At 46.3% G+C, this 26,309-nt stretch overlaps 1 protein-coding gene across 1 annotated transcript in view; it reads right to left on the bottom strand.

Annotated features, from left to right (window-relative positions):
* Positions 1-22,582, bottom strand: part of LOC126474360 (uncharacterized) — a 38,461-nt gene extending 15,879 nt beyond the window's left edge. Inside the window, exons 1-3 of the mRNA XM_050101829.1 lie at positions 22,216-22,582; positions 16,945-17,073; positions 1,390-1,445 (exon numbers count right to left, since the gene is read on the bottom strand). Of these exons, the coding sequence (XP_049957786.1) occupies positions 1,390-1,445; positions 16,945-17,073; positions 22,216-22,578 (548 nt within the window). The 5' untranslated portion in view covers positions 22,579-22,582. The remainder of the gene's footprint in view (positions 1-1,389; positions 1,446-16,944; positions 17,074-22,215) is intronic.
* Between the last annotated feature and the right edge of the window lie 3,727 nt (positions 22,583-26,309).

The following is a 26,309-nucleotide window of genomic DNA, read 5'->3' as shown; positions in this document are numbered from 1 at the left end:
AGGGGTGCAAGCCCCTACATGAAAAAAACAACCACACCATAACATTACCGCCTCCGAATTTTACTGTTGGCACTACAACATGCTGGCAGATCTTCACCGGGCATTTGCCATACCCACCCCCTGCCTATTTGCCATACCCACACCCTGCCATCGGATCGCTGCAGTGTGTACCGTGATTTGTCACTACACACAACATTTCTCCACTGTTCTATCGTCCAATGTTAATGCTCCTTACACATGTGGCTTATGAGCAGCCATCTACTATGATATTCAAGTTTTCTCACCTCCTGCCCAACTGTCATAGTACTTGCAGTGGATCCTGATGCAGCTTGGAATTCATGTGTGTGAGTCTGGATAGATGTCTGCCTATTACACATTATGAACCTCTTCAACTGTTGGCGGATTGTTAGTCAACAGATGAGGTCTGCCTGTATGCTTTTGTGCTGTGCATGTCTCTTTACGTTTCCACTTCACTATCACACCGGAAACAGTGGACCTAGGGATGTTTGGGAGTGTGGAAATTTCATTTACAGATGTATGACCCAAGTGACACCCAAACACCTGACCATGTTTGAATTCTATGAGTTACGTGGAGCACCCCATTCTGCTCTCACGATTTCTAGTGACTACTGAGGTCACTGATATGGAGTACATGGCAGTAAGTGGCAGCACAATGCATCTAATATGAAAAACTTATGTTTGTGAGGGTGTCCAGATACATTTGATCACACGGTGTAGCAACATCCGAAAGCCACATGCCAGTGAAGATTGCCATGAAAGATGGAAATCAGAATCAAACCATGTAATGATACAACGAAAAATAAATTTAACATTGTAAATTACAGGAGGAGACTGTTCCCTATATATTAGTGAGGTTACAGGGACTCCCATTCACTTATCACCTCTTAATTCTGAATGAGAAAAATATAATCTGTTACCGCCCTGCCACAAGATGAAACATGTGGAGATCTTAAAATACTATTATGAAATTCTTAATTTTGCATAAAAATTAAGATTATTGGAAATATTTGATAGTCAACATATAAATGAAACTGCCAAAAAGCAGTTTTATATCTCAGAATATGGATTTTAATGTGCAGACAAATAAATGGAAGTAATAGAAGTAGCTCTACACTGCTGCTGACAATATTTAAACATACAATGTGTGGGGTCTACGTAAGCAGACTTGTTAAGTTACTTCAAGCTATGAAATCTGGATATAAAGAAGCTGCACATATGTCATTGTGTAAAATGATTAACGAAACAATCTCATTGAAAACAATAACTGCAATGGCAGATGAAAAATTTACACTTGCTGCACCACCTTTTACACAGACCAGATTATAAACACATCACTCCTTCATACAGAAAAATAAGATAGATACTTACAACGTAGGCAGGTCTCTGTCATACTCCAAGTGTTTATCCATGCAATAATGCTGCGCCTACAACAAATAGAATTCTTGTTATGCTATGCAATTAAAAATAAGATTGTCATAAGTTTGTAAAGTGTGCACATTACCAGGGAGTTATAGAAAGTATGATGAAGTACACAGATGGAAAGCTGAGTTATGACTGATTATTGTGTGTGTAAAGGGAGTAAACATACTAGTCATCAGTCCCTTGCTTCACTGGAAATTCACATAATGCAAAACAAGAGAACTGTCTGCTCAGGAGTCTGACCTCACTGCAGTTGAAAATTTGGGTAGATTGTCAGATGGTCAGAAGTGAGGAAACCCAAGCAGCTAAAATTGTAGCCAGCCACTGAAGGATAGACCAAGAATGGTCATGATCAGTACATTTGAACTGTTGTGAGAAAATGGAAACTGTATGGAACCAGATAGCTTTGGGTTAAGTTGTTCAATAAATAAAATATGTACATAAAAATTTAAAATGCATGACAAGGCGGAAAGAAAGTAGCTTCAATCCACATGGAACATACACTGCAGCAGTGGAAGAAAGTAGCTTGAAGCCACTTTGGGCATACACTGTAGCAGGGGGTACTCCCCACATCGAACCTTGACACCTAATGTTTAGATGCATCACATTCTGTTACAATATCTGCTTACCCCTCAGGAAATGCATGAGTATTAGCTGCTGTATCATCACCCACAAGTATCTTGGGGCAAGAAGGTAGACAGGTTCATGGCTTGTCTCATATCAGCCAGCAGACCCCACTGAGAATATGGGTATCATGAGGTATGCACAGCTGTATTGGGAGGAGCCCTCTTGATGTAAAATAAGCTCATGGGTAAGTCTGGTATGGCTGATACATAGTCAGCACAGTATGACAGCATCATTCCAAGTTGCTTGGGTAGAAGTATGCCACATCTTGGTGGTCCCTTTGATTGCCCTCAACTAATCGCAGGTTGTGGTAGTTGGCCATTTCACATCCCATGTTTTCAGAACTGGGTGCCACTGTTGCAATCTAAGGTCTGTGCCTGGTATTCTGAGTCTCAAGTTTTTCTCATGTGGTTGCTTCTTTAGTTAATTTGAAAGGTAAGTTCATTTCCTGGACTGCCTACAGGGTTCAGTGTCCAGACAAATGTTACAGCAATTCACAGCTGTGGAGGTCAAATAAAAGATATTTGGTGTTAGAGAACAAAATGCTTTTGGGGTACTACTCAGATATGCCTTTTAAGCAGCTCAATGGTTGGGCTGCAAACCAGGTAGTCCCTTGTGAGAGTTTTAATGTATTGTAGAGTGTGGTATGACAACCAACTCTGCAGCATATACACTGCATGCACTCAGGACAGAATACCTCTCATGTCCTCTTGTTTCAGTAAAAGCATAATCAACCCTGTCATTGGCTTTCAGTGTAGATGCTTGTTGAATTGGGGTAGTCATGGAGAAACAAATGGAGTAAGTGTCCAAGAACAGATTGTCAGTATTTTCCTTAGGGGCATGGAAGAGGTCCACCTGAATCATAGTACAGGGTACACATAACAAAAGATGCCAAAAGGAAACTCACTACACAGCCAAGAAGGGGTTGTTTGAGGTCTTTGCACAGTCTCCCATACCCCAGACTCAGCAATTCGTAAACAGTGACATATCAGTTGTAAAACAGGATAAATTAATAGATGGGTAGGCATCAGACAGACTGTAACCACATATTTGTCAAGAGTGGAGAGATACCAGCGTCCTTCATGAGGCTGCCTGTGAGGCTCATAGAAGCCTCCAGCTGCCAATCACACATCACATCAATAGTGGGCAATGTCTAAAAAGCAAAGTACTGATTGTGCTGCCAACCCATAGGAAACATTTCATTAGTCCATGTGGGATAAAATAAAAGCTTTGTAGAACTGCTGAAGAACTGAAGCCTGCACCCCATGAGGTATTGTTAAGAAAACTGAGGGTTTAAAGTTTCCTCAAAGAAGTTGACTTGAGTGGGCTTACATGTAGTAACCATGTTAACTTTTGCCAAAAGATCTACAAAATTTGAAAGTTTCAAGAACTTCACGTAACTTGTTACCAGTATGGAGTTGCAGGCACAGACACACAGTCCTGAGTTGACAAATGTGCAGGACATAAATTTCTGAGGAAGAAAACCAATATCCACTATTCACGACCTAATAACATACTATAACATACTTTCTATATGGCACCCTACAGTTGGAACTCTTCAGTGCATAATTAAGTAAAGCTCTAATACAGGCACAGTTTGTCCACATATATTAGTGTTGAAAATGTGTGTCTCACTACAGTCCTGATACCATTGATTGCAATGGCAATGAGTGTCACACTCAGAAATGATCTCCAAGGAACTCCCAATTTCTTGTACTATTTGGTTGCTGAGGATTGAATCTATCCAGACCCAGAACAATCAAAGGGATAGGAAATTCTGGATAAAAATGAGTAAGCAGACCCAAAAGCTCCACTCATGCAGTGTAGACAGGATGTGGCAGTGCCAGGTGGTATTTCTCAACTTTTTCATATCACAGAACATAGTTATCAGGTGCTGGCAAAGCAGAAAAGCATTGCACACTGCAGATTCCATATGAGTCAACTGGTAGTATGTGGTGGAAAAGAAAGCCTGAAAACCACTTCGAAATTGTGATAAACATCATCTGGCTTCCAGGCACCAACACAATCAGCAGTTGACCACTCTTTCAAATAATTAACACAGCTTGTTCATTAAAGAGGCTAGTTGATAATTAGTCAACTTTTGAGAGCTTCTCCCCAGTTTCAGGATAGGAATAATAATACCCTCCTGCCATTCAGAGGGAACATCCCTTTCCACTAAACACAATTGAAAAATTTGAGGATGTGTGTTATGCTGCTGTTGCCGAATGTGTAAGCATTTGATTGGGGATTTTTTTTAGGTCCAGGGGCTACGTCTCTAAACAATGTGTAACTGCTGTGCAACTCCCAATCACTAAATGGAACAAAGTACGATTCCAGGTTTGTGTATGGAAGGATAAGTAGTTTTGTTCCACTACACCTTGCAAAGTCAGGAAATCAGGATGACAGTTACTGCAAAATATTCAACAATGGCCATGAGATCAGTATAAGAGTCCACTGAGGGAGATTCCAGGAATCACTGTGTACGATGGGTGGCTGCAATGTGGCCAGCTTTAGTCTCTACTTGAGATGGCTTTTTTGGGGTTTTAGGGCACAAAAAAATCTAAGGTTATAAGCGCGCAGTATAGAACCATAGAATGCTGGGACCGCAAGGGTAAAAAACCGTTTCGAGGTCCAATACAGAAAGGAAGAAAAAACAAATCTAAAATGTCGAGATGTTACAGAAGACACCAGAGTCACCAGGTAGAAATCAAATCTCTTGTCATATTACTGCTTTTTAAAAATCTTTAAACCCAAGCCACAGCACGCACATCATCTGCTAAAATGTCCGCAAAACGGGCAGCAGCCCGACCCTGAGACATAAATGGCTAAAATAAGGGCAGTGGATCAGGAAACGTCCGACAACAGAAAGGACAGCTGGGCGCAGGGTCGCCATTCAACAAATGGCAGTGACTAAAGTGGCAGTGACTAAAGTGGCAGTGCCCTATTCGCAACCGAGCTAACATTACTTCCTCATGGCAAGATGGTCGGGAGGAAGTCGACCAGGCTGTTGGGAGAGGTTTGACTTCTCCGAGTTTGTTCCCATGAAGGGAGCACCAATGGTCATGTCAAAGTGACGTGATACACTGATAGAGAAAACTATGAATATCTTGCGAGGGAACAGAGTAAGAGGTGGGCCGACCGAGGTGGACTGCAGCCTTAGCAGCATCATTCCCAGGCACACCAACATGGCCAGGAACCCACACAAACATTACTTAGGCTCCCCCATCTGGGAACAAATGGAGGCTGCCCTGGATCCATCTAATGATGGGGTGGACTGGATCTGGATCATCCAGACTCTGAAGGGCACTGAGGGAGTCAGAGCAGATCACACAGCGAGTGAGCTGGTGCCTCCAGACGTAGTGAACAGCCTGATAGAGGGCAAAAAGCTCTGCGGTAAAAATTGTGCACTGGTCGAGAAGCTGGTATTTAAACTTATCATCCCAACGACAATAGCACAGCCAACACCATGGGTGGCCTTGGAACCATCAGTGTACAAAAATAAGCTGTTGGCAAGTTGTGAGCGAAGTTCGAGAAATTTTCAGCGACCGGTCAGCTCGGGAGTTGAATCCTTTGGGAAAGAGCAGATGTCAAATTGAACACAAACCTGTGCTTGAAGCCAAGGTGGTGAAGGGGTCTCACCTATTCAGAAAGTGGCAGGAAGTAGGAACTGCAACTGCTGAAACAGATGACTAAAGCGGACGCTGGGAGGCCGCAAAGAAGAAGTGTACATCTCGTATTGGCAGTCAAGAATGTAATCAAAAAAGGGTCAAAGGTTGAGTGGCCTGGCATGGAAGAAAGCCAACATGCATACCTACTGAGTAGGATGTTGCACTGGTATGACAGTGGTAGTTCACCAGCTTCTGCATATAGACTCAACTGGGCTAATATGGAAGGTACCACTAGCGAGATGGATCCCCAAATGGTGGATTGTATTTGGATGGCATAAGACTGATGGCCATGCAGAGGAGTAGACAATGCATACACAATCCAACTGGGAGCAGACAAGAGATCGATAGAGGTGGAGGAGGACAGTCCTGTCAGCTCCCCAAGAGGTACCACTCAGTACACGAAGGACACTGAGGGACCGGGTGCAGCGTGCACCCAGGTAGGACATGTGGAGAGACCAACTGAGTTTCCTATTGAACATAAGCCTTAAGAACTTCGTTGCATCCATGAACAGGAGAGCATTTTTGCCCAGTTGTAAGGTTGGTGGAAGAAACGTCTTGTACTACCAGAAGTTGACGCAAACTGATTTGGCAGCAGAAAAGCAGAAACCATTTGTGACACTCCATGAACAGAGGTGGTCGAGACACCATTGGAGACAGCGTTGCAGGAGACGTGTCCGCTGGGAGCTGCAATAAATAGCAAAGTCGTCAACGAAAAGAGAGCCAGAAATGCCATCTGGAAGGCAGTCCATAATTGGGTTGATGGCTAAGGCGAATTGGACGACACTCAGTACGGAGCCCTGAGGCACCCAGTTCTCCTGTGAAAAGGTGTGGGATAAGGAGGAACCCACACGTATCTGGAAAACTCAGTCTGTTCGAAATTCCCGGATGAAAGTGGGAAGACTACCGCAAAGGGTCCCATGTGTGCATAGTACGCAGAATGCCTGTCCATCAACAGGTATCATAGGCTTTCCCCAAATCAAAGAATACGGTCAATGTTGACGCTTCTGCAGAAAATTGTTCATGATGAACGTTGACAGGGTGACGAGATGATCAACTGCTGAGCGGCGCTTTCGGAACCCACACTGAGCATTAGTGAGAAGATTGTGTGGCTCCAGCCACCACACTAATCTACCATTGATCATGTGTTCCATCGCCTTACAAACACTGCTGGTAAAGGAAATTGGATGATAGCTGGAAGGAAGAGATTAACTTTACCAGGCTTAGGTAGGGGAACAATAGTAGCTTCACATCAAAGTGTGGGAAATACACCGTCAGTCCAAATATGGTTGTAGGTATCGAGGAGTAAGCATTTTCCTCGCAACAGGAAGATTCTGCAGCATGAGGATGTGGATTGTATCGGGCCCAGGAGCAGAAAACCTGGATGCGGAGAGAGCACACTAACTCCCTCATAGTGAAAGGAGTATTGTAGCATTCTCAATTCAAAGAGAGAAAAGAGATTGCACGAGCCTCCTCCACCTCTTTCCGAGGAAGGAAGGCAGGATGGTAGTGGGTTGAGCTGGAAACCTCCGCAAAGTACCAGCCCAAAGCGTTGGAAACATCTACAGGGTCGACTATGAAGTTTCCCGCCACAGTCAGACCAGGGATCGGGGAGTGGGCGGTAGTCCCACAAAGCCGGTGCAGGCCACCCCAAATGAGAGAGGATGAAGTAGAACTGTTGAATGAGCTGGTGAAGGAAACCCAGAATGCTTTCTTGCATTCCCTGATGGTGCGGTGGCACTGTGCACGTAGTTGCTTGTAGCGGACGCAGTTCGTTAATGTATGTGACAGTGAAAGACACAAAGTGCACATAGTCAGGCATGAATCACATTGCCGCACTCCACAGTCCACCAAGGGACAGAGATCTGACAGGGAGAAGTAGTAGTATGAGGGATAAAGGATTCAGCAGCTGAGAGAATAACATCCACGAGATGCTCGACCTGATCATCACCTGCCAAGGAGGAATCGAGCCCCCAGTCAGCAAGAGAATTTCGCTGTGGCAGAGTATCACTACACAGGCGAGTCACACAAGGGAAGTGGTCACTCGAGTAAGTATCAGAAAGAGCACACCACTCGAGGCATCGAGTGAGCTGGGCAGAGCAGATCGAGAGGTCTAAGTGGGAATAAGTCTGTGAGGAATCGGAGAGAAACATGGCTTTGCCAGTGTTAAGGCACACAAGATTCAAATGAGTGAGAGCATCTGCCAAAAGAGAACCTCTCAGGCAGGCAAGAGGCAAGCCCCAAAAAGGGTGATTGGCAATGGTGTCACCAAAGAGCAGAAAGGGTGTAGGAAACCGAGCAACAAGCTGCATCGGGTCCACCCTAGTGACAGCAGAAGACAAAGGGATATAAATGGTGCAGAGGGACAAGGTAAATTTGGGAAGGAAAACACAGGCAACAACTGCTTGCAGGTGGGTGTGCAAGGGGATAGGACAATGAAAAACATCTTGTAGAAGCAGTATGACCCGCCAAGAGCAGGAATCCCTGCTATAAGGGGAAGGTCCATCCGTAGCGACATAAAATGGGAAAGATCAAAATGGTCTTGAGGACGTAGCATGGTTTCTTGGAGACAGACTACATGCGGACATTACAATCGCAGGAGCAGCTGGAGGTCCACTCTGTTAGACCGAAGGCCATGGATATTCCACTGTAAAAGGGCCATAAAATTTAGGAACACCGGAGAATGAATAAGAAACACTCACCTCGACAACCGCTTACGGGGAGTTGTCGAGGGAGGACGGCCACTGGAATCCACATGTGGAGGATATTCGTCCATTAACTCAGCGGGATCAACGGAGCTTCCCCAGTGTCGGTAAGTTGAAAAGAACTGACGAGTCTCGGGGGAGGGGGGGGGGGGGGGGGAAGACTGGTTGCCCTTTGGACGATTGTTTTGACTTTTGGAGATTTGCAGAAGATCCAGATGGCTGCAAACTCAAGGTACGCAAGAAATCTTCCCGGGAATAATCCTTTTTGAACTGATGGTTCACAGGCTGCGTTGCAACTGTCTTCGACGGTGAGGTCAAAGAGCAGGTAGCAGAATCTACAGCCCGGGAAGCGGGAGACGGAGTGTGAGCTTTAAGGCGAGGCGACGTTGCCACCATCGAACTGAACTATAAGTCAAGTTTGCACAGCTATGTTTTTGTGGGACAGGGAGAGGCTAACAGTGCTGTAGCTTCCAGATGAAGGGACATTCGGTTTACGGCTCACCAACAGTTTCTGGGCAACAGGAAAAGGTACCTTGTCCATCAACCTTATCTCCTGAACAGCCCACTCATCTTGGTAGACGGAACACGAACGAGAGGAAGCAGCATGTTCTCCATTACAATTGACGCAGAGGGGGGAAGGAGGTGGACACGTACCCTCATGTGCATCTCTGCTACAAGTGACACATTTGGCTGTGTTTTTACATGACATGCTGGTATGATTGAACTGGTGGCACCTATAACACCTTAACGGATTGGGAATGTAAGGGCGCACAGAGATGACTTCATAGCCTGCCTTTATCTTGGTAGGAAGCATTATCTGATTGAAAGTCAGGAACAATGTGCAAGTGGGCACCAAATCGGCAGCTTCCTTCTTCATAACTCTAACAGCAGTAATGTCCTGATCTGATAGATAATTAATTATTTCATCCTCCGTCAAACCATCCAACAGCCGGGTGTAGATAACACCGGGGGACGAGTTCTGTGTCCTGTGAGCCTCCACTTTTATAGGATATTTGTGGAGGATTTGGGCCTTGAGTAGTTTCTGGGCCCGGAGAGCACTTTCAATTTCCAAAAGCAGAGTTCCATTGTGGAGACTAGAGCATGACTTCACAGGGCCGGCGATGCCATCCACGCCTTTCTGTAGAACAAAGGGGTTAAGAGCAGCAAAAGTCTGGTTTTCGTCTAAACTTTAAGACTACGAGATATCGAGGCACAATAGGAAGAGACACTGAGGCAGGAGCCTCATTCCACTTTCTTTTATGTGAAACACTTTGAGAAAAGAAGGAAAATCAGTCATTGGGAAGGAGTCCCCCACAATTGCCAGCATCTCCGATGATACGCTCCTTCCAGCCAGGGACCCTCCAAAGGAGAGCCTCCCCACCTTAAGTGATTGTTCTTACCTTAGGTCACACCTTCCAAACGACAGACGGAGGGAACAATCAGCAGAGTAGGAAGATCTGGCAATCACTCCTCCCTGAGCCCAGACTGTACTAGGGGGTACGTGTGGGCCCTGCATGCCAACCCAGCATTGGGAATTACCCGTCACCCAGTCTCCTACTATGCATCAAATGTGTGGGTGGTCGTCAGGCACACACAGGGAGGAGAAGGACAGAAAGAAGGGGAAGGACAGAAAGAAGAGGAAAGGACAGAAAGAAGGGGAAAGGACAGAAAGAAGGGAAAGGACAGAAAGAAGGGAAAGGACAGAAAGAAGGGAAAGGACAGAAAGAAGGGAAAGGACAGAAAGAAGGGAAAGGACAGAAAGAAGAGGGAAGGACAGAAAGAAGGGGAAAGGACAGAAAGAAGGGGAAAGGACAGAAAGAAGGGAAAGGACAGAAAGAAGGGAAAAGGACAGAAAGAAGGGAAAAGGACAGAAAGAAGGGAAAAGGACAGAAAGAAGGGAAAGGACAGAAAGAAGGGAAAGGACAGAAAGAAGGGAAAGGACAGAAAGAAGGGGAAAAGGACAGAAAGAAGGGGAAAAGGACAGAAAGAAGGGGAAAAGGACAGAAAGAAGGGGAAAAGGACAGAAAGAAGGGGAAAAGGACAGAAAGAAGGGGAAAAGGACAGAAAGAAGGGGAAAAGGACAGAAAGAAGGGGAAAAGGACAGAAAGAAGGGGAAAAGGACAGAAAGAAGGGGAAAAGGACAGAAAGAAGGGGAAAAGGACAGAAAGAAGGGGAAAAGGACAGAAAGAAGGGGAAAAGGACAGAAAGAAGGGGAAAAGGACAGAAAGAAGGGGAAAAGGACAGAAAGAAGGGGAAAAGGACAGAAAGAAGGGGAAAAGGACAGAAAGAAGGGGAAAAGGACAGAAAGAAGGGGAAAAGGACAGAAAGAAGGGGAAAAGGACAGAAAGAAGGGGGAAAGGACAGAAAGAAGGGGGAAAGGACAGAAAGAAGGGGGAAAGGACAGAAAGAAGGGAAAAGGACAGAAAGAAGGGAAAAGGACAGAAAGAAGGGAAAAGGACAGAAAGAAGGGAAAAGGACAGAAAGAAGGGAAAAGGACAGAAAGAAGGGAAAGGACAGAAAGAAGGGAAAGGACAGAAAGAAGGGAAAGGACAGAAAGAAGGGAAAGGACAGAAAGAAGGGAAAGGACAGAAAGAAGGGAAAGGACAGAAAGAAGGGAAAGGACAGAAAGAAGGGAAAGGACAGAAAGAAGGGAAAGGACAGAAAGAAGGGAAAGGACAGAAAGAAGGGAAAGGACAGAAAGAAGGGAAAGGACAGAAAGAAGGGAAAGGACAGAAAGAAGGGAAAGGACAGAAAGAAGGGAAAGGACAGAAAGAAGGGAAAGGACAGAAAGAAGGGAAAGGACAGAAAGAAGGGAAAGGACAGAAAGAAGGGAAAGGACAGAAAGAAGGGAAAGGACAGAAAGAAGGGAAAGGACAGAAAGAAGGGAAAGGACAGAAAGAAGGGAAAGGACAGAAAGAAGGGAAAGGACAGAAAGAAGGGAAAGGACAGAAAGAAGGGAAAGGACAGAAAGAAGGGAAAGGACAGAAAGAAGGGAAAGGACAGAAAGAAGGGAAAGGACAGAAAGAAGGGAAAGGACAGAAAGAAGGGAAAGGACAGAAAGAAGGGAAAGGACAGAAAGAAGGGAAAGGACAGAAAGAAGGGAAAGGACAGAAAGAAGGGAAAGGACAGAAAGAAGGGAAAGGACAGAAAGAAGGGAAAGGACAGAAAGAAGGGAAAGGACAGAAAGAAGGGAAAGGACAGAAAGAAGGGAAAGGACAGAAAGAAGGGAAAGGACAGAAAGAAGGGAAAGGACAGAAAGAAGGGAAAGACAGAAAGAAGGGAAAGACAGAAAGAAGGGAAAGACAGAAAGAAGGGAAAGACAGAAAGAAGGGAAAGACAGAAAGAAGGGAAAGACAGAAAGAAGGGAAAGACAGAATGGCCTCAAACACTGCAGCGGAAGAAAAATGGGGGGCAAGGATAGGGCAGGCACCAGGGATAGGGCAGGCACCAGGGATAGGGCAGGCACCAGGGATAGGGCAGGCACCAGGGATAGGGCAGGCACCAGGGATAGGGCAGGCACCAGGGATAGGGCAGGCACCAGGGATAGGGCAGGCACCAGGGATAGGGCAGGCACCAGGGATAGGGCAGGCACCAGGGATAGGGCAGGCACCAGGGATAGGGCAGGCACCAGGGATAGGGCAGGCACCAGGGATAGGGCAGGCACCAGGGATAGGGCAGGCACCAGGGATAGGGCAGGCACCAGGGATAGGGCAGGCACCAGGGATAGGGCAGGCACCAGGGATAGGGCAGGCACCAGGGATAGGGCAGGCACCAGGGATAGGGCAGGCACCAGGGATAGGGCAGGCACCAGGGATAGGGCAGGCACCAGGGATAGGGCAGGCACCAGGGATAGGGCAGGCACCAGGGATAGGGCAGGCACCAGGGATAGGGCAGGCACCAGGGATAGGGCAGGCACCAGGGATAGGGCAGGCACCAGGGATAGGGCAGGCACCAGGGATAGGGCAGGCACCAGGGATAGGGCAGGCACCAGGGATAGGGCAGGCACCAGGGATAGGGCAGGCACCAGGGATAGGGCAGGCACCAGGGATAGGGCAGGCACCAGGGATAGGGCAGGCACCAGGGATAGGGCAGGCACCAGGGATAGGGCAGGCACCAGGGATAGGGCAGGCACCAGGGATAGGGCAGGCACCAGGGATAGGGCAGGCACCAGGGATAGGGCAGGCACCAGGGATAGGGCAGGCACCAGGGATAGGGCAGGCACCAGGGATAGGGCAGGCACCAGGGATAGGGCAGGCACCAGGGATAGGGCAGGCACCAGGGATAGGGCAGGCACCAGGGATAGGGCAGGCACCAGGGATAGGGCAGGCACCAGGGATAGGGCAGGCACCAGGGATAGGGCAGGCACCAGGGATAGGGCAGGCACCAGGGATAGGGCAGGCACCAGGGATAGGGCAGGCACCAGGGATAGGGCAGGCACCAGGGACAGGGCAGGCACCAGGGACAGGGCAGGCACCAGGGACAGGGCAGGCACCAGGGACAGGGCAGGCACCAGGGACAGGGCAGGCACCAGGGACAGGGCAGGCACCAGGGACAGGGCAGGCACCAGGGACAGGGCAGGCACCAGGGACAGGGCAGGCACCAGGGACAGGGCAGGCACCAGGGACAGGGCAGGCACCAGGGACAGGGCAGGCACCAGGGACAGGGCAGGCACCAGGGACAGGGCAGGCACCAGGGACAGGGCAGGCACCAGGGACAGGGCAGGCACCAGGGACAGGGCAGGCACCAGGGACAGGGCAGGCACCAGGGACAGGGCAGGCACCAGGGACAGGGCAGGCACCAGGGACAGGGCAGGCACCAGGGACAGGGCAGGCACCAGGGACAGGGCAGGCACCAGGGACAGGGCAGGCACCAGGGACAGGGCAGGCACCAGGGACAGGGCAGGCACCAGGGACAGGGCAGGCACCAGGGACAGGGCAGGCACCAGGGACAGGGCAGGCACCAGGGACAGGGCAGGCACCAGGGACAGGGCAGGCACCAGGGACAGGGCAGGCACCAGGGACAGGGCAGGCACCAGGGACAGGGCAGGCACCAGGGACAGGGCAGGCACCAGGGACAGGGCAGGCACCAGGGACAGGGCAGGCACCAGGGACAGGGCAGGCACCAGGGACAGGGCAGGCACCAGGGACAGGGCAGGCACCAGGGACAGGGCAGGCACCAGGGACAGGGCAGGCACCAGGGACAGGGCAGGCACCAGGGACAGGGCAGGCACCAGGGACAGGGCAGGCACCAGGGACAGGGCAGGCACCAGGGACAGGGCAGGCACCAGGGACAGGGCAGGCACCAGGGACAGGGCAGGCACCAGGGACAGGGCAGGCACCAGGGACAGGGCAGGCACCAGGGACAGGGCAGGCACCAGGGACAGGGCAGGCACCAGGGACAGGGCAGGCACCAGGGACAGGGCAGGCACCAGGGACAGGGCAGGCACCAGGGACAGGGCAGGCACCAGGGACAGGGCAGGCACCAGGGACAGGGCAGGCACCAGGGACAGGGCAGGCACCAGGGACAGGGCAGGCACCAGGGACAGGGCAGGCACCAGGGACAGGGCAGGCACCAGGGACAGGGCAGGCACCAGGGACAGGGCAGGCACCAGGGACAGGGCAGGCACCAGGGACAGGGCAGGCACCAGGGACAGGGCAGGCACCAGGGACAGGGCAGGCACCAGGGACAGGGCAGGCACCAGGGACAGGGCAGGCACCAGGGACAGGGCAGGCACCAGGGACAGGGCAGGCACCAGGGACAGGGCAGGCACCAGGGACAGGGCAGGCACCAGGGACAGGGCAGGCACCAGGGACAGGGCAGGCACCAGGGACAGGGCAGGCACCAGGGACAGGGCAGGCACCAGGGACAGGGCAGGCACCAGGGACAGGGCAGGCACCAGGGACAGGGCAGGCACCAGGGACAGGGCAGGCACCAGGGACAGGGCAGGCACCAGGGACAGGGCAGGCACCAGGGACAGGGCAGGCACCAGGGACAGGGCAGGCACCAGGGACAGGGCAGGCACCAGGGACAGGGCAGGCACCAGGGACAGGGCAGGCACCAGGGACAGGGCAGGCACCAGGGACAGGGCAGGCACCAGGGACAGGGCAGGCACCAGGGACAGGGCAGGCACCAGGGACAGGGCAGGCACCAGGGACAGGGCAGGCACCAGGGACAGGGCAGGCACCAGGGACAGGGCAGGCACCAGGGACAGGGCAGGCACCAGGGACAGGGCAGGCACCAGGGACAGGGCAGGCACCAGGGACAGGGCAGGCACCAGGGACAGGGCAGGCACCAGGGACAGGGCAGGCACCAGGGACAGGGCAGGCACCAGGGACAGGGCAGGCACCAGGGACAGGGCAGGCACCAGGGACAGGGCAGGCACCAGGGACAGGGCAGGCACCAGGGACAGGGCAGGCACCAGGGACAGGGCAGGCACCAGGGACAGGGCAGGCACCAGGGACAGGGCAGGCACCAGGGACAGGGCAGGCACCAGGGACAGGGCAGGCACCAGGGACAGGGCAGGCACCAGGGACAGGGCAGGCACCAGGGACAGGGCAGGCACCAGGGACAGGGCAGGCACCAGGGACAGGGCAGGCACCAGGGACAGGGCAGGCACCAGGGACAGGGCAGGCACCAGGGACAGGGCAGGCACCAGGGACAGGGCAGGCACCAGGGACAGGGCAGGCACCAGGGACAGGGCAGGCACCAGGGACAGGGCAGGCACCAGGGACAGGGCAGGCACCAGGGACAGGGCAGGCACCAGGGACAGGGCAGGCACCAGGGACAGGGCAGGCACCAGGGACAGGGCAGGCACCAGGGACAGGGCAGGCACCAGGGACAGGGCAGGCACCAGGGACAGGGCAGGCACCAGGGACAGGGCAGGCACCAGGGACAGGGCAGGCACCAGGGACAGGGCAGGCACCAGGGACAGGGCAGGCACCAGGGACAGGGCAGGCACCAGGGACAGGGCAGGCACCAGGGACAGGGCAGGCACCAGGGACAGGGCAGGCACCAGGGACAGGGCAGGCACCAGGGACAGGGCAGGCACCAGGGACAGGGCAGGCACCAGGGACAGGGCAGGCACCAGGGACAGGGCAGGCACCAGGGACAGGGCAGGCACCAGGGACAGGGCAGGCACCAGGGACAGGGCAGGCACCAGGGACAGGGCAGGCACCAGGGACAGGGCAGGCACCAGGGACAGGGCAGGCACCAGGGACAGGGCAGGCACCAGGGACAGGGCAGGCACCAGGGACAGGGCAGGCACCAGGGACAGGGCAGGCACCAGGGACAGGGCAGGCACCAGGGACAGGGCAGGCACCAGGGACAGGGCAGGCACCAGGGACAGGGCAGGCACCAGGGACAGGGCAGGCACCAGGGACAGGGCAGGCACCAGGGACAGGGCAGGCACCAGGGACAGGGCAGGCACCAGGGATAGGGCAGGCACCAGGGATAGGGCAGGCACCAGGGATAGGGCAGGCACCAGGGATAGGGCAGGCACCAGGGATAGGGCAGGCACCAGGGATAGGGCAGGCACCAGGGATAGGGCAGGCACCAGGGATAGGGCAGGCACCAGGGATAGGGCAGGCACCAGGGAAACCAATTGTATTGTAATTGTAAATAGTCTTCATAGGTTGGACTGAACCTAATGATACTTTATGTTGGCCATGTTTGACACAATGGTGTTGTGGGATATGACACCATGTACATGCAAATGGAGAACAGAATACTGGTAAATTTGTGTGTGTGTATAATATTCTTTTGAATGTGAGTAACCGATTCTTAGTATAGTCTCATTATAGATTAGGGTGAAAGGGGACAGTTAGGTTCAAGTGTCAGCATATCCAATGTGTGAATATGAAATCTTAATTGTGGTGACGTACATGTTGGTAGCATTGTCCAAAGCCAAGGGTGCACTGAAAGGTAACTAACTGATTAGGAGTTTGCAGAGCAGTATTTAAAAATTCAGTTAACCACATTTTTGTGATATCTCTAACAGACGATTTGGCAAAACTGACAGCTGCTGGTTGCATAAACAATGTTTATATCTAGTTGACATGCTTTAGAGCCTCCATTTTTGTCCCCATATTTATGAAGATTAATTGAATATAGTAACCAACGATTTCAATTTTGTATCGCCTGCCTTCTTGCTACTGCCATTGAGATGATTGACGCCATTGGCCTCACTGAATTTATTTCAGACCTAATAACACTCAAAATCTTCCTTGCATTGCTTTTGGAATTTTGAATATTTTGGCCTACTACAAGAGTTTTGCCTTTTTGCTGACACATTGAAGAATTTTCAGAGACTGCTTATAGAGCATTTTAAGTCTTTATTAGAGCTAGTCCTCTGCATTAAATGAAGGTCTCCTCTTAGGTCACTTGTCTCCACTTTCAAAAACAGGTTCATTTTGAGACATCCTGTCACTAACTACTATAAATTTCAAACAGAGAGGAACAGTAAAATCCTACCAATCTTAGTATTACCCAAACACTGGTACTGATATACTTACCACATATGCCTTTGGAATGTTTTCCTTTTCAATCAATGGTGGAGAGGTTGGATCTGGAATGTATCTGTCTTTAGGAGTGAAGCATGTATAGTTCACTGGAGAGTAATTCCAATCTACTGTCAGGTTTGTCTGTAGATAAATAAGAGGAGCTCATTAACATAAAATAAAACTACATGGATACAAGTTTAGTGTACAACAATAAGTCAAAAAAGATGCAAAGACTAAGATTTAATATGTAATTAAGCAGTTCATTAGAGAGATTAACACTAGAAGGATTGCACCTGTCGTTTTGACAGGTGCTTGACTACCAGACAGTTTTTGTAAATGTTTTATTCTACATTTCCCATTTCTTTACGAGTTAATATTTGTGAGGTACATTAAGCATTTAGGGCCTTTCTGAGAAGTGGCACAATGAACTACTAGAAAGATCACCATCCATCATTTTGACTGGTACAGAAGCACGAGAGACAGCTTTCGGACCTGTCCACAGATATCATTTGCCTTCCTGGTTGGTTTATGGCATTCAGCAGAAGTAATGGGGGAAAAAAAAACACCATCTAAAACTGATACCAGTATGCTAGTTCTTAATAACTGGTGATTTTTCAGTATTTATTTGGTCTTGGTTGTAGTAGGTGTTTTTATTCTTAACTGATAATCAGGTAAAATCTATGATCTCAATTAGTCAACAGCAGTAGTAAAACTTTTTGTTTTTAAGTAAACCTTTTCTTAAAAGATATACTTTTTATTTGCAAATTTCCACTGCTTTGAAATATTGGTTACAGAAAATGGGAAAGTGTTCTGCTATTTTAATACCAATGTTGACAAACGAGTAATGAACACAAGGCATAAGAATTGGTACAGCACTGCTGGGACAATAAAGTACTTGTTACTAAGTGTCATGGCCTGTTGGATGATAAGCACGTACATGCAAGTGTGCCGGACTTGCCCTATCTTGTCTATAAGGCAGTTTCCCACTGTAGTTCAGTATCATTTGTATTATGCATCATGGCACTAGGTAGAGAGGTAGTGTGTTTCAGCTCGATGAAAGTCGTGTTTTACTTGATATAGTGTGTTAAGTGTAACTAGGCAGTGCGTAACTGAATTCTGTGCAAATTTTGCGACAAATGGTGTCATTTTTGTTGTGCTGAAGTGTCAGTTGTGCAGATAAAAACAGTAAACAGGCACGTCCAACTAACACGGTGGATGAAAATGCCTGTAGACTTGCTTCACGTCGAGATGCCCAGGAAGAAATGAACCTTGTGAAAGTTCATTCAGAGTTACAAGAGGATATTAAAGATCTCCAGTTAGAGAACACAAAACTAAAGCAACAGGTTTGTGCTGCTGATTGTAATATCAGGCATAACGAACTTATTCTTAACTGTGAAATACCTGTTCAAGCACACAACGATGTTAGGCCTTGGGAATATGTTTTGAGAAAAAGAACATTCACAAAGAAAATCAAAGACTACGAAAGCAACTTTCCCCCTTTACAAAAAAAAAAAAAAGGTTTGAAGTGCTAACTAAATCTGAAAACAAGGAATCAAAAGTGTCAAATTACAATGGAAACAACTGCAAAACAAACGAAAAGGAAGAATCCAGTTCTGTGAATTAAAAGAGTCTTGTCAAAGTCTGTAAGCAAACACAAAATAAGGATTCTTTCAGACAGCCACAGTCATGGTATGTCCAGTATATTAAGTTCCATGTAGGATGACTCAACGAAGTTTGAAGTGGAGGGGTTTATGAAATCTGGAGCTTCTCTGACATGTGGGTAAAAGTGACTTCCCTGAATGGTCTAAAGATTTTGTTGTTGTAATTGGAGGATCAAATTGTGTTAGCAAAAAATCAAGCACCTGATGCAATCTCTGCCCTGAAGAGAACAATAGCTAGACTCACTCATACAAATAGCACCTTAGTGAACGTACGACATGATTTGACTGAAGCTTCATGTGTAAACAAAGATCAAAAACTAATATTAGATACAACCAAATCTGTGATCATTTTAATAATGTGACAGTGATAAATGTAAGCACATTTAAAAGACCATTACACAAAACATGGACAGCACCTTAATTAGCTATAACAGATGAAAGAAATTTCGAGAAGAATGAAGAGACTTCCCAATTTGTAGGAAACTGAGTTGCCAGTAGATTTGCCAAAATTTGAATGGAGAACTATTTATGCTAAGGATATATTGAATGTTGTCAAATCATTGAGCGACTCCAGAACTGAGGACATCTATGGTTTTTCTAATTTTATCATAAAGAAAATAGACACTATATGCAATCCACTGTTCTATCTAATTAATAGGGTGTTTACAGAAGGAACATTGCAATAGCACCTATAACATCCAAAATTATTTAAACATTAATGAAGGACCAATTAAATGTTTTTTTTTCTTGCAATCCCCTAAATAGGGCCCAATATGGATTCCGAAGTGGGCTATCAACAATAAAGGCAGTTCAGGAGGTTGTATTATCAATATTACATGGTTATAAAAATAAGGGAACACCTATGCAACTTTAGTAGGTTTACCCAAGGCATTTGACACTGTCCCACATAGAATTTTAATTAAAAAAACTTGGAAAATATGGAATAACTGCTAAAAACATACCTGATACACAAAACCAAATGGTAGTTTTAAATTCAAATAAATCTGACTGCCTCAAGGTGAAATATGGAGTCCCACAAGGATCTGCAATGGCCCTTTCTTGTTTATTGTGTACGTGAATGACCTGCCCAATTTATTACCATATAAATCTGTAATTAGGGTCGACAGAAGCGTCCGATCCCACGCGTCGGCTTTGACCCGTGACGTAAGGGTGTTGTGCGTGATGTCATGACGGCGCGGAGTTAGGTTTGAGTGTGGCTGTCTCCAGTTCTGTTTTATCTTATTTTATTTACTTTTCTGATCTGTTCGTTCTATCTCGAGAGATTTTTTTTTTAAATTTAAAAACACTTATTACTTATTTTAATTATCTGTTTCCTCGAATTTCTGTTTTAGTTTATTATATTTATCTTTCTGATCTGTTCGTTCTATCCCATGAGTTTTTTTTTTTTTTTAAAGACAAAAAAACACTAATCAGCTACTGAAGCATCTTTATCTTCTATGGGTTGCAGGGGTTACGACCCCTGGGGAGGTGGGTGGGTATTCATGCATGGCTGTCTTCACTTACACGTTGTAGCTACGCAAGGCGTCTAAATTTGTTTATATTTAGTTTGCCCCCACCCAAAACACCCCATTTCCCGCGCTTGTCCCATTAGTGTCATTAGGCTTCTTGTGGAAAGTGTGTGTGTGTTTTTGTTTCCACCATATTTGTGACGTCATGGGTCAAAGCAGACAGGTGGGATCAGACGCTTCCGTATTTCCCTGTAATTATGCCAACGACAACTTTTATCACGTCACACAGTGACGCGGATGTTGTCAAACAAATGAACAACTCAATGATGGAAAAGGCAGTTTTTAACATTCAGGTTACTGACATTAAAAAAACAAAAATAACTGAAAACCGGTTGTTCCAGCAATTTATGTCACCCCTATTCTGTTGACCATTTGTCGACAAGGAAGGAAATGCTGATGTGATGCATGCTGTTGTTCACCAATTTCAGTTCCTTCATAATGATGTTTCTAATGTGGGGTTACATTCCACGTGAAAATATCACTGTAGATGAGCAACTGTTTTCATTCCAGCCTAGTTGCTCTTTCATTCAGTGTATGAACAATAAAACAGACCAGTTTGGATAAAGATTTGCCTTGCAGTAGGTATGAATTCTAGATACCTGTGAATCCTGGCAAAGATGGGCAACACTGCACAGGTGTTCTTTATACAGCCCTTTGTTTCCACACAAAGAAATATCACATGTAGTTTTTTCACAACCAAATGCGATTCAAAAAGTGACATTTATGTGTACAAGCATTGTATGCACAGTGAAGAAAACTTGAAAGGAAAACCCTCAGTCAGCAAAATCTGCTGTAGCATCTTTACACCCAACTATACTTTACAATTTAGGTGACATGACTAACATGGTGTCAGGGGAAAGAGAACAAAAGAGGAGGGTAAAGTCATAGACCAAGAGATTAATACACTTAGCAGATTCAGAAGGATGTAGGTTGCAGTGGTTACTTGGAGATGAAGCTTGCACAGGATAGAGTAGCATGGAGAGCTGCATCAAACCAGTCGCTGGACTGTGGGTCAGAACATCACCTCGGATGGAGTCATTGTCAGATGCAGAAATAACATCAAGTGTATCCCTGGGAAGTGTGTTGGGACCCTTGCTATTCGCTCTATATATAAATTACATTGCACACAATATTAATAGTAAAACAGTAGCTTTTTGCAGGTGATGCAGCTGTCTATAATGAAGTACTATCTGAAAGAAACTGCATAAATATTCAGTAAGATCTTCATAAGATTTCAACGTGATGCGGAGATCAACAACTTGCTCTATATGTTTAGCAATGTAAAATTTTGAACTTCACAAAACGAAACAATGTAGTATCCTATGAGTAAAAAGTTAGTGAGTCGGCGAACCCGTACAAACACTTGGGTGCAACACTTTGCAGGGATATCAAATGGAATGATCGGACGTAGTTACAGTCGTGGGTAAAGCAGGTGACAGACTTCGGTTTATTGGTAGCATATTGGCACAGTGCAATTACTTTACAAAGGAGATTGTTTAAAAATTACTCGTGCGATCTGTTCTACAATACAAGATAGGAATAACGTACAAGATAGGAATAACGGGGGATATTGAACGTATACAGAGAAGGGCAGCACTAATGGTACAGATTCATTTAATCTGTGGGAGAGAATTACAGAGATACTTAGGAACTGAACTGGAAGATTCTCGAAGGCAGACGTAAACTATCCCGAGAAAGTCTATCAAAGTTTCAAGAACCGGCTTTAAAGGATTATGAATACACTACAACCTCCATGTATCACTCACATAGGGATCACGAGGATAAGATTAGGATAATTGCTGCACGCACATAGGCATTCAAACGAATCTTTCTTCTCCCTCTCCATACGTGAATGGTACAATAAGAAACCCTAATAACTGGTACGATGGAACATAGGGCCTACCCTCTGCCACGCACCTCACCGTGGTTTGCCGACTATAGATGCAGAAGTTATCCTTTCTAGATCCAGTAGTGATCAGGACTACGTGGTACTAATGGATTTATCTTCCAAGTTGCACTCAACAATTTAGGAACACCAATACAACGGCAACAGACGACAACGAGCTGTTAACCAGAATTAACTATATATTTACCTCTGCATCATCACAGAACCTCGAAGCAACGCCCATTTTAACTCCATGTTTAGCATCCTTTAAATTATGATTCGCATCATGAGCAGCTTCCGTAGTTCTTTCAGGCAGCCACCGTCCCGTCCAAGTTTCAGGTTTCGAGGTTGTCATGCTCTCGCATGGTTTCATCGCCATTATTACTAAAAATGCTGATATAAGGAAACACCATTCCGTTCCATGGCCGACGACCATTTTTTCTGACTTACGCACGTTTGAAAAAGCTATATAAAAAAAAAATGCTCTTCCGCAGTTCTTGATTGTGAAGCTTTCCTCCCACCTGTCACTTCTGAATGTGTCGAAAGCAGACGCTCCGAACTGCGCACGCATCTGAGCAAAGACTATCGCATCAAACTACCTGAGATGTTCCACTTATGCAAGTGACCGAAGTTCGTCCACAGTGTAACATAAAGGTCAATTCACACTTAACGTAACGTCTCCGTCACGTCACGGAACGTCATGTGCAACAAGATCGTCCGAGCATTCGCACAACCCGGAACGTCAACGTAACGTCCTGTGAAGTCACAGAAGATTCTCACCAGTGTGGCTTTATTTATTTGCAGTTTGTGTGACGACAGACGAAGGAACTGCTGGAAGGTCGAAGATACCTAAATTCAATTTTGTTGGGAACATTCATATTTTACTCTTTGATGTGTTATATGTATGGTAGTTTATGTTTTCTCCTTGATCTTCGTTATGAACATCGTTGAATGAATGGTCTCCAAAAATGTGTGTTCCTGGCAATATGGTGCATTGCGTATTTGATTAAAAGGTCAACTTTATAGTCTCACAGAGGACTCATTAGAGTCAATATCTAATAAGTGATGGGCCCAGGAGAGGTTAGCGAACTTTCCACTTTCCATACCAAAGAAATAAACTGACAAATCAAGGTTACATAATTTTCGCGTGTGTTCAATGTGTTGCTGTCTTTTGTTTTTTTTTTTTTTTTTTGGCAGAGAAACTTTCAACATTTATTTGTTTAACTATCTTAACGTATTCAAGATGGCTTTGGGTGGACAATCACTGTTTAACTTTGAAAAGTTGACCGTTATGACAAACTACAACGACTGGAAATGTACCTCAAACATGAGGGACTATGGGACACAATTGCTGGCACTGACGAAGACGAGAAGAGTGTACAGGAAGCATTATCAAAATTATGTTTATCTGTAAATTCATCTGTGTATCCAAAACTTCGTGGAGCAACGATTCCTAAAGAAGCATGACAAAATTTACAATCTGCATTTGAAGATAAGAGTTTATCTAGTTATATTGGGCTGTTGCAATGCTTAATGAATGTACGATTGGCTTCTGAGAAAAATATGGAGGCGTATTTGTCGAAAATTATGTCACTTGCTCAACAAATTCGAAGCACTGGTAAGAAAATTGACGATGATTTCGTAGCTGCAATATGCTAAGTGGACTCCCAGCAGATTACCAACAGCGCCGGCTTTAGGGTGGGGCGACTCGGGCGGTCGCCCAGGGCGCCGGGGCCCAAGGGGCGCCACGTACTAAACGCATGTAAAAAAAAAATTACAATTTACAATCTTCCATTTCGCGAAACTAAAATATTATTCAGTCTCATTCAACATACGTTGCTAATCTCACGAATGCGCGATGAATTCGGGGTAGCAGAAGAGAAATCATGCTGAATGCAATCTTCGTATTGTCTGCAACCATCCATGTTTGACGCAGGCTAGCACGGGCTCTACCAAAGCGCCTCTCTTATTTGTTTCAAGAACTGCAACAAGGAAGAGCCCATGCAGCCGCACCATCTCTCGTTTACAACAGAAACTACCGGTCGCTCCAAATAAAAGAAAATACAGACTGTGAAATATACATTACATTATGATTTAATTAATACGAATGTATTTATACCGAATATTTGTAACTTAATGACTCATGTACATTAATTAATAGATCATGCAATGCGTGCACTGCATTCATAGAGAATTCTCCCCTAACTTACTGAAATAATACAGCGCCACACAATGTTTGTTAGACTGCATGTGTTGGCAGCACTACGATTTGCACCCGCATGTCAGTAATTGTCAGTAAGAGTCGGAGGCAGCGGTCATGCTTTCGTGGCTGAATAATTGTGAGTGAAACGAGTGTCGTGACTGTGTCAACATTTTAATTTTCTGGTAGGTGCGAAAAACATTTTTATCTTTCAGTTCAGGTTTTTTTCTAGTTACGTCTACTGATAGGTGAATTTCTTTATTTGTTATAGATTGAATATTGTGGTCGCGAAACAGAGCAGTGTCCAAGCAATAATTTGTCAAATTATTAAATCATGCCAGAAGAGAAGGAAATGATTAAAAAAAAGCTTTCTGGTTCAGAAAATCGGAAAACAAAAGCTGAAAAAGAAAAAGTTCTTGAAGAAACTAAAAAGCACATGAATATTTATAAGTACCTTAAAGGAAATTCTAAGGTAAATACTTCAGATATTGAATCAAAAGTCCATGTATCAGCAAATATTTCTTCAGACTGTGAACAATTATACACAAAAAATATACAATCACCTATTGAAGGTGATCAAATTGACCAGCGCAGTACATCTTTGCATGAATCCTCTGATATTTCTCCAAGTCAAAATCAACACATGACATCTGTGGTCGATGAAAGTATCAACGTTCTTGCAATAAAAGAATACAATGTTTCTGATGTAGGTACGTGGCCAAAAGTACTTAATGCTAGAGATATAGATCGCATTATAATATGTGGACCCTCACAAGTATGTCTAAATAACTTTCCAAAAGATGAAAATGGGCGTCATTTCTCTTCAACTCATTACACAAGAAAACTATCAAACGAAGAAACTATCAGACGACGGTGGCTAGTTTATTCTGTATCAAACGACAGTGTCTTTTGCTTTTGTTGTCGACTGTTTGATTTAAAGTCAACTACTAATTTGACTACCACTGTGGGTTTCAGAAATTAGAAACATTTAAGTGAAGCTCTGAAACTGCATGAAAATAGTCCTAACCACAAAAAAGCATTTACTCAATGGACTGAAGCTGAAATCAGGTTTAAAGCTGGATTAACTATTGACAAGGAAGAACAAAAGCTAATTTCTAAAGAAAGTTTACGATGAAGCAATGTGCTTCAAAGATTGATGCACATTACTTTGTATTTGGCTGAAAATAATATGGCATTCAGAGGGTTATCAGATAAATTATTTACCCCAAATAATGGAAAATTCTTAGGTCTTGTAGAGTTATTGGCAAAGTTTGATCCAATCATGGAAGAGCACGTCAGACTGGCATTGAATGGTGATTTGGCTGACCATTATTGCGGCAAAAATATACAAAATGAATTAATAGAACTCATGGCATCACACGTTATGTCTACAATCGTATCCCGCATAAAGGGTTCAAAGTATTATGCAATCATAGCTGACTGTACTCCAGATATAAGCCACAAAGAACAACTTTCGATAACTTTAAGATGCGCCGACATAACAGAGGATGGCGTAAGTGTAAAAGAACATTTCATCTCATTTCTGCAAATAGATGATACAACCAGTGAAGGCCTCACAGAAAGCATTTTAAAAACATTGAGTGATCTTGACCTTAACATTAATGACTGCAGAGGACAGGGCTACGATAACGGCGCGAACATGAAGGGGAAAAATAAAGGCGTCCAGAACAGAATTAAGAAGTTAAATCCACTAGCTTTTTTTGTGCCATGTGGATGCCATAGTTATAGTTTGGTATTGTGTGATGCGGCAAAATCATCAGTAAAATCCGTGACACTGTTCGGAATGTTACAAAAAATGTTTAATCTATTTGGATCGGTAAATAGATGGAAAATTTTGACCGACCATTTGAAGATATACACCCTGAAAAATGTAAGTGACACACGCTGGGAAGCTCGAATTGATAGCGTCAAAGCGGTTCGTTATCAATTATGCGAAATGCATGACGCTTTGGTTTCCTTGGCCGATGCTACTGAACAAAACGATGCTGCGGTGTCACACGAAGCGACAACACTAGGAGGACAATTAAAAGACTTCAGCTTCATTGTTTCTCTCGTGACATGGTATGATGTTCTGTTTCAAA

This window comes from Schistocerca serialis, chromosome 1 (genome assembly GCF_023864345.2).
Source record: "Schistocerca serialis cubense isolate TAMUIC-IGC-003099 chromosome 1, iqSchSeri2.2, whole genome shotgun sequence".
NCBI lineage: Eukaryota > Metazoa > Arthropoda > Insecta > Orthoptera > Acrididae > Schistocerca > Schistocerca serialis.
The sequence above is the reverse complement of the archived record's forward strand: the minus strand, read 5'-3'. Positions and strand labels throughout refer to the sequence as shown.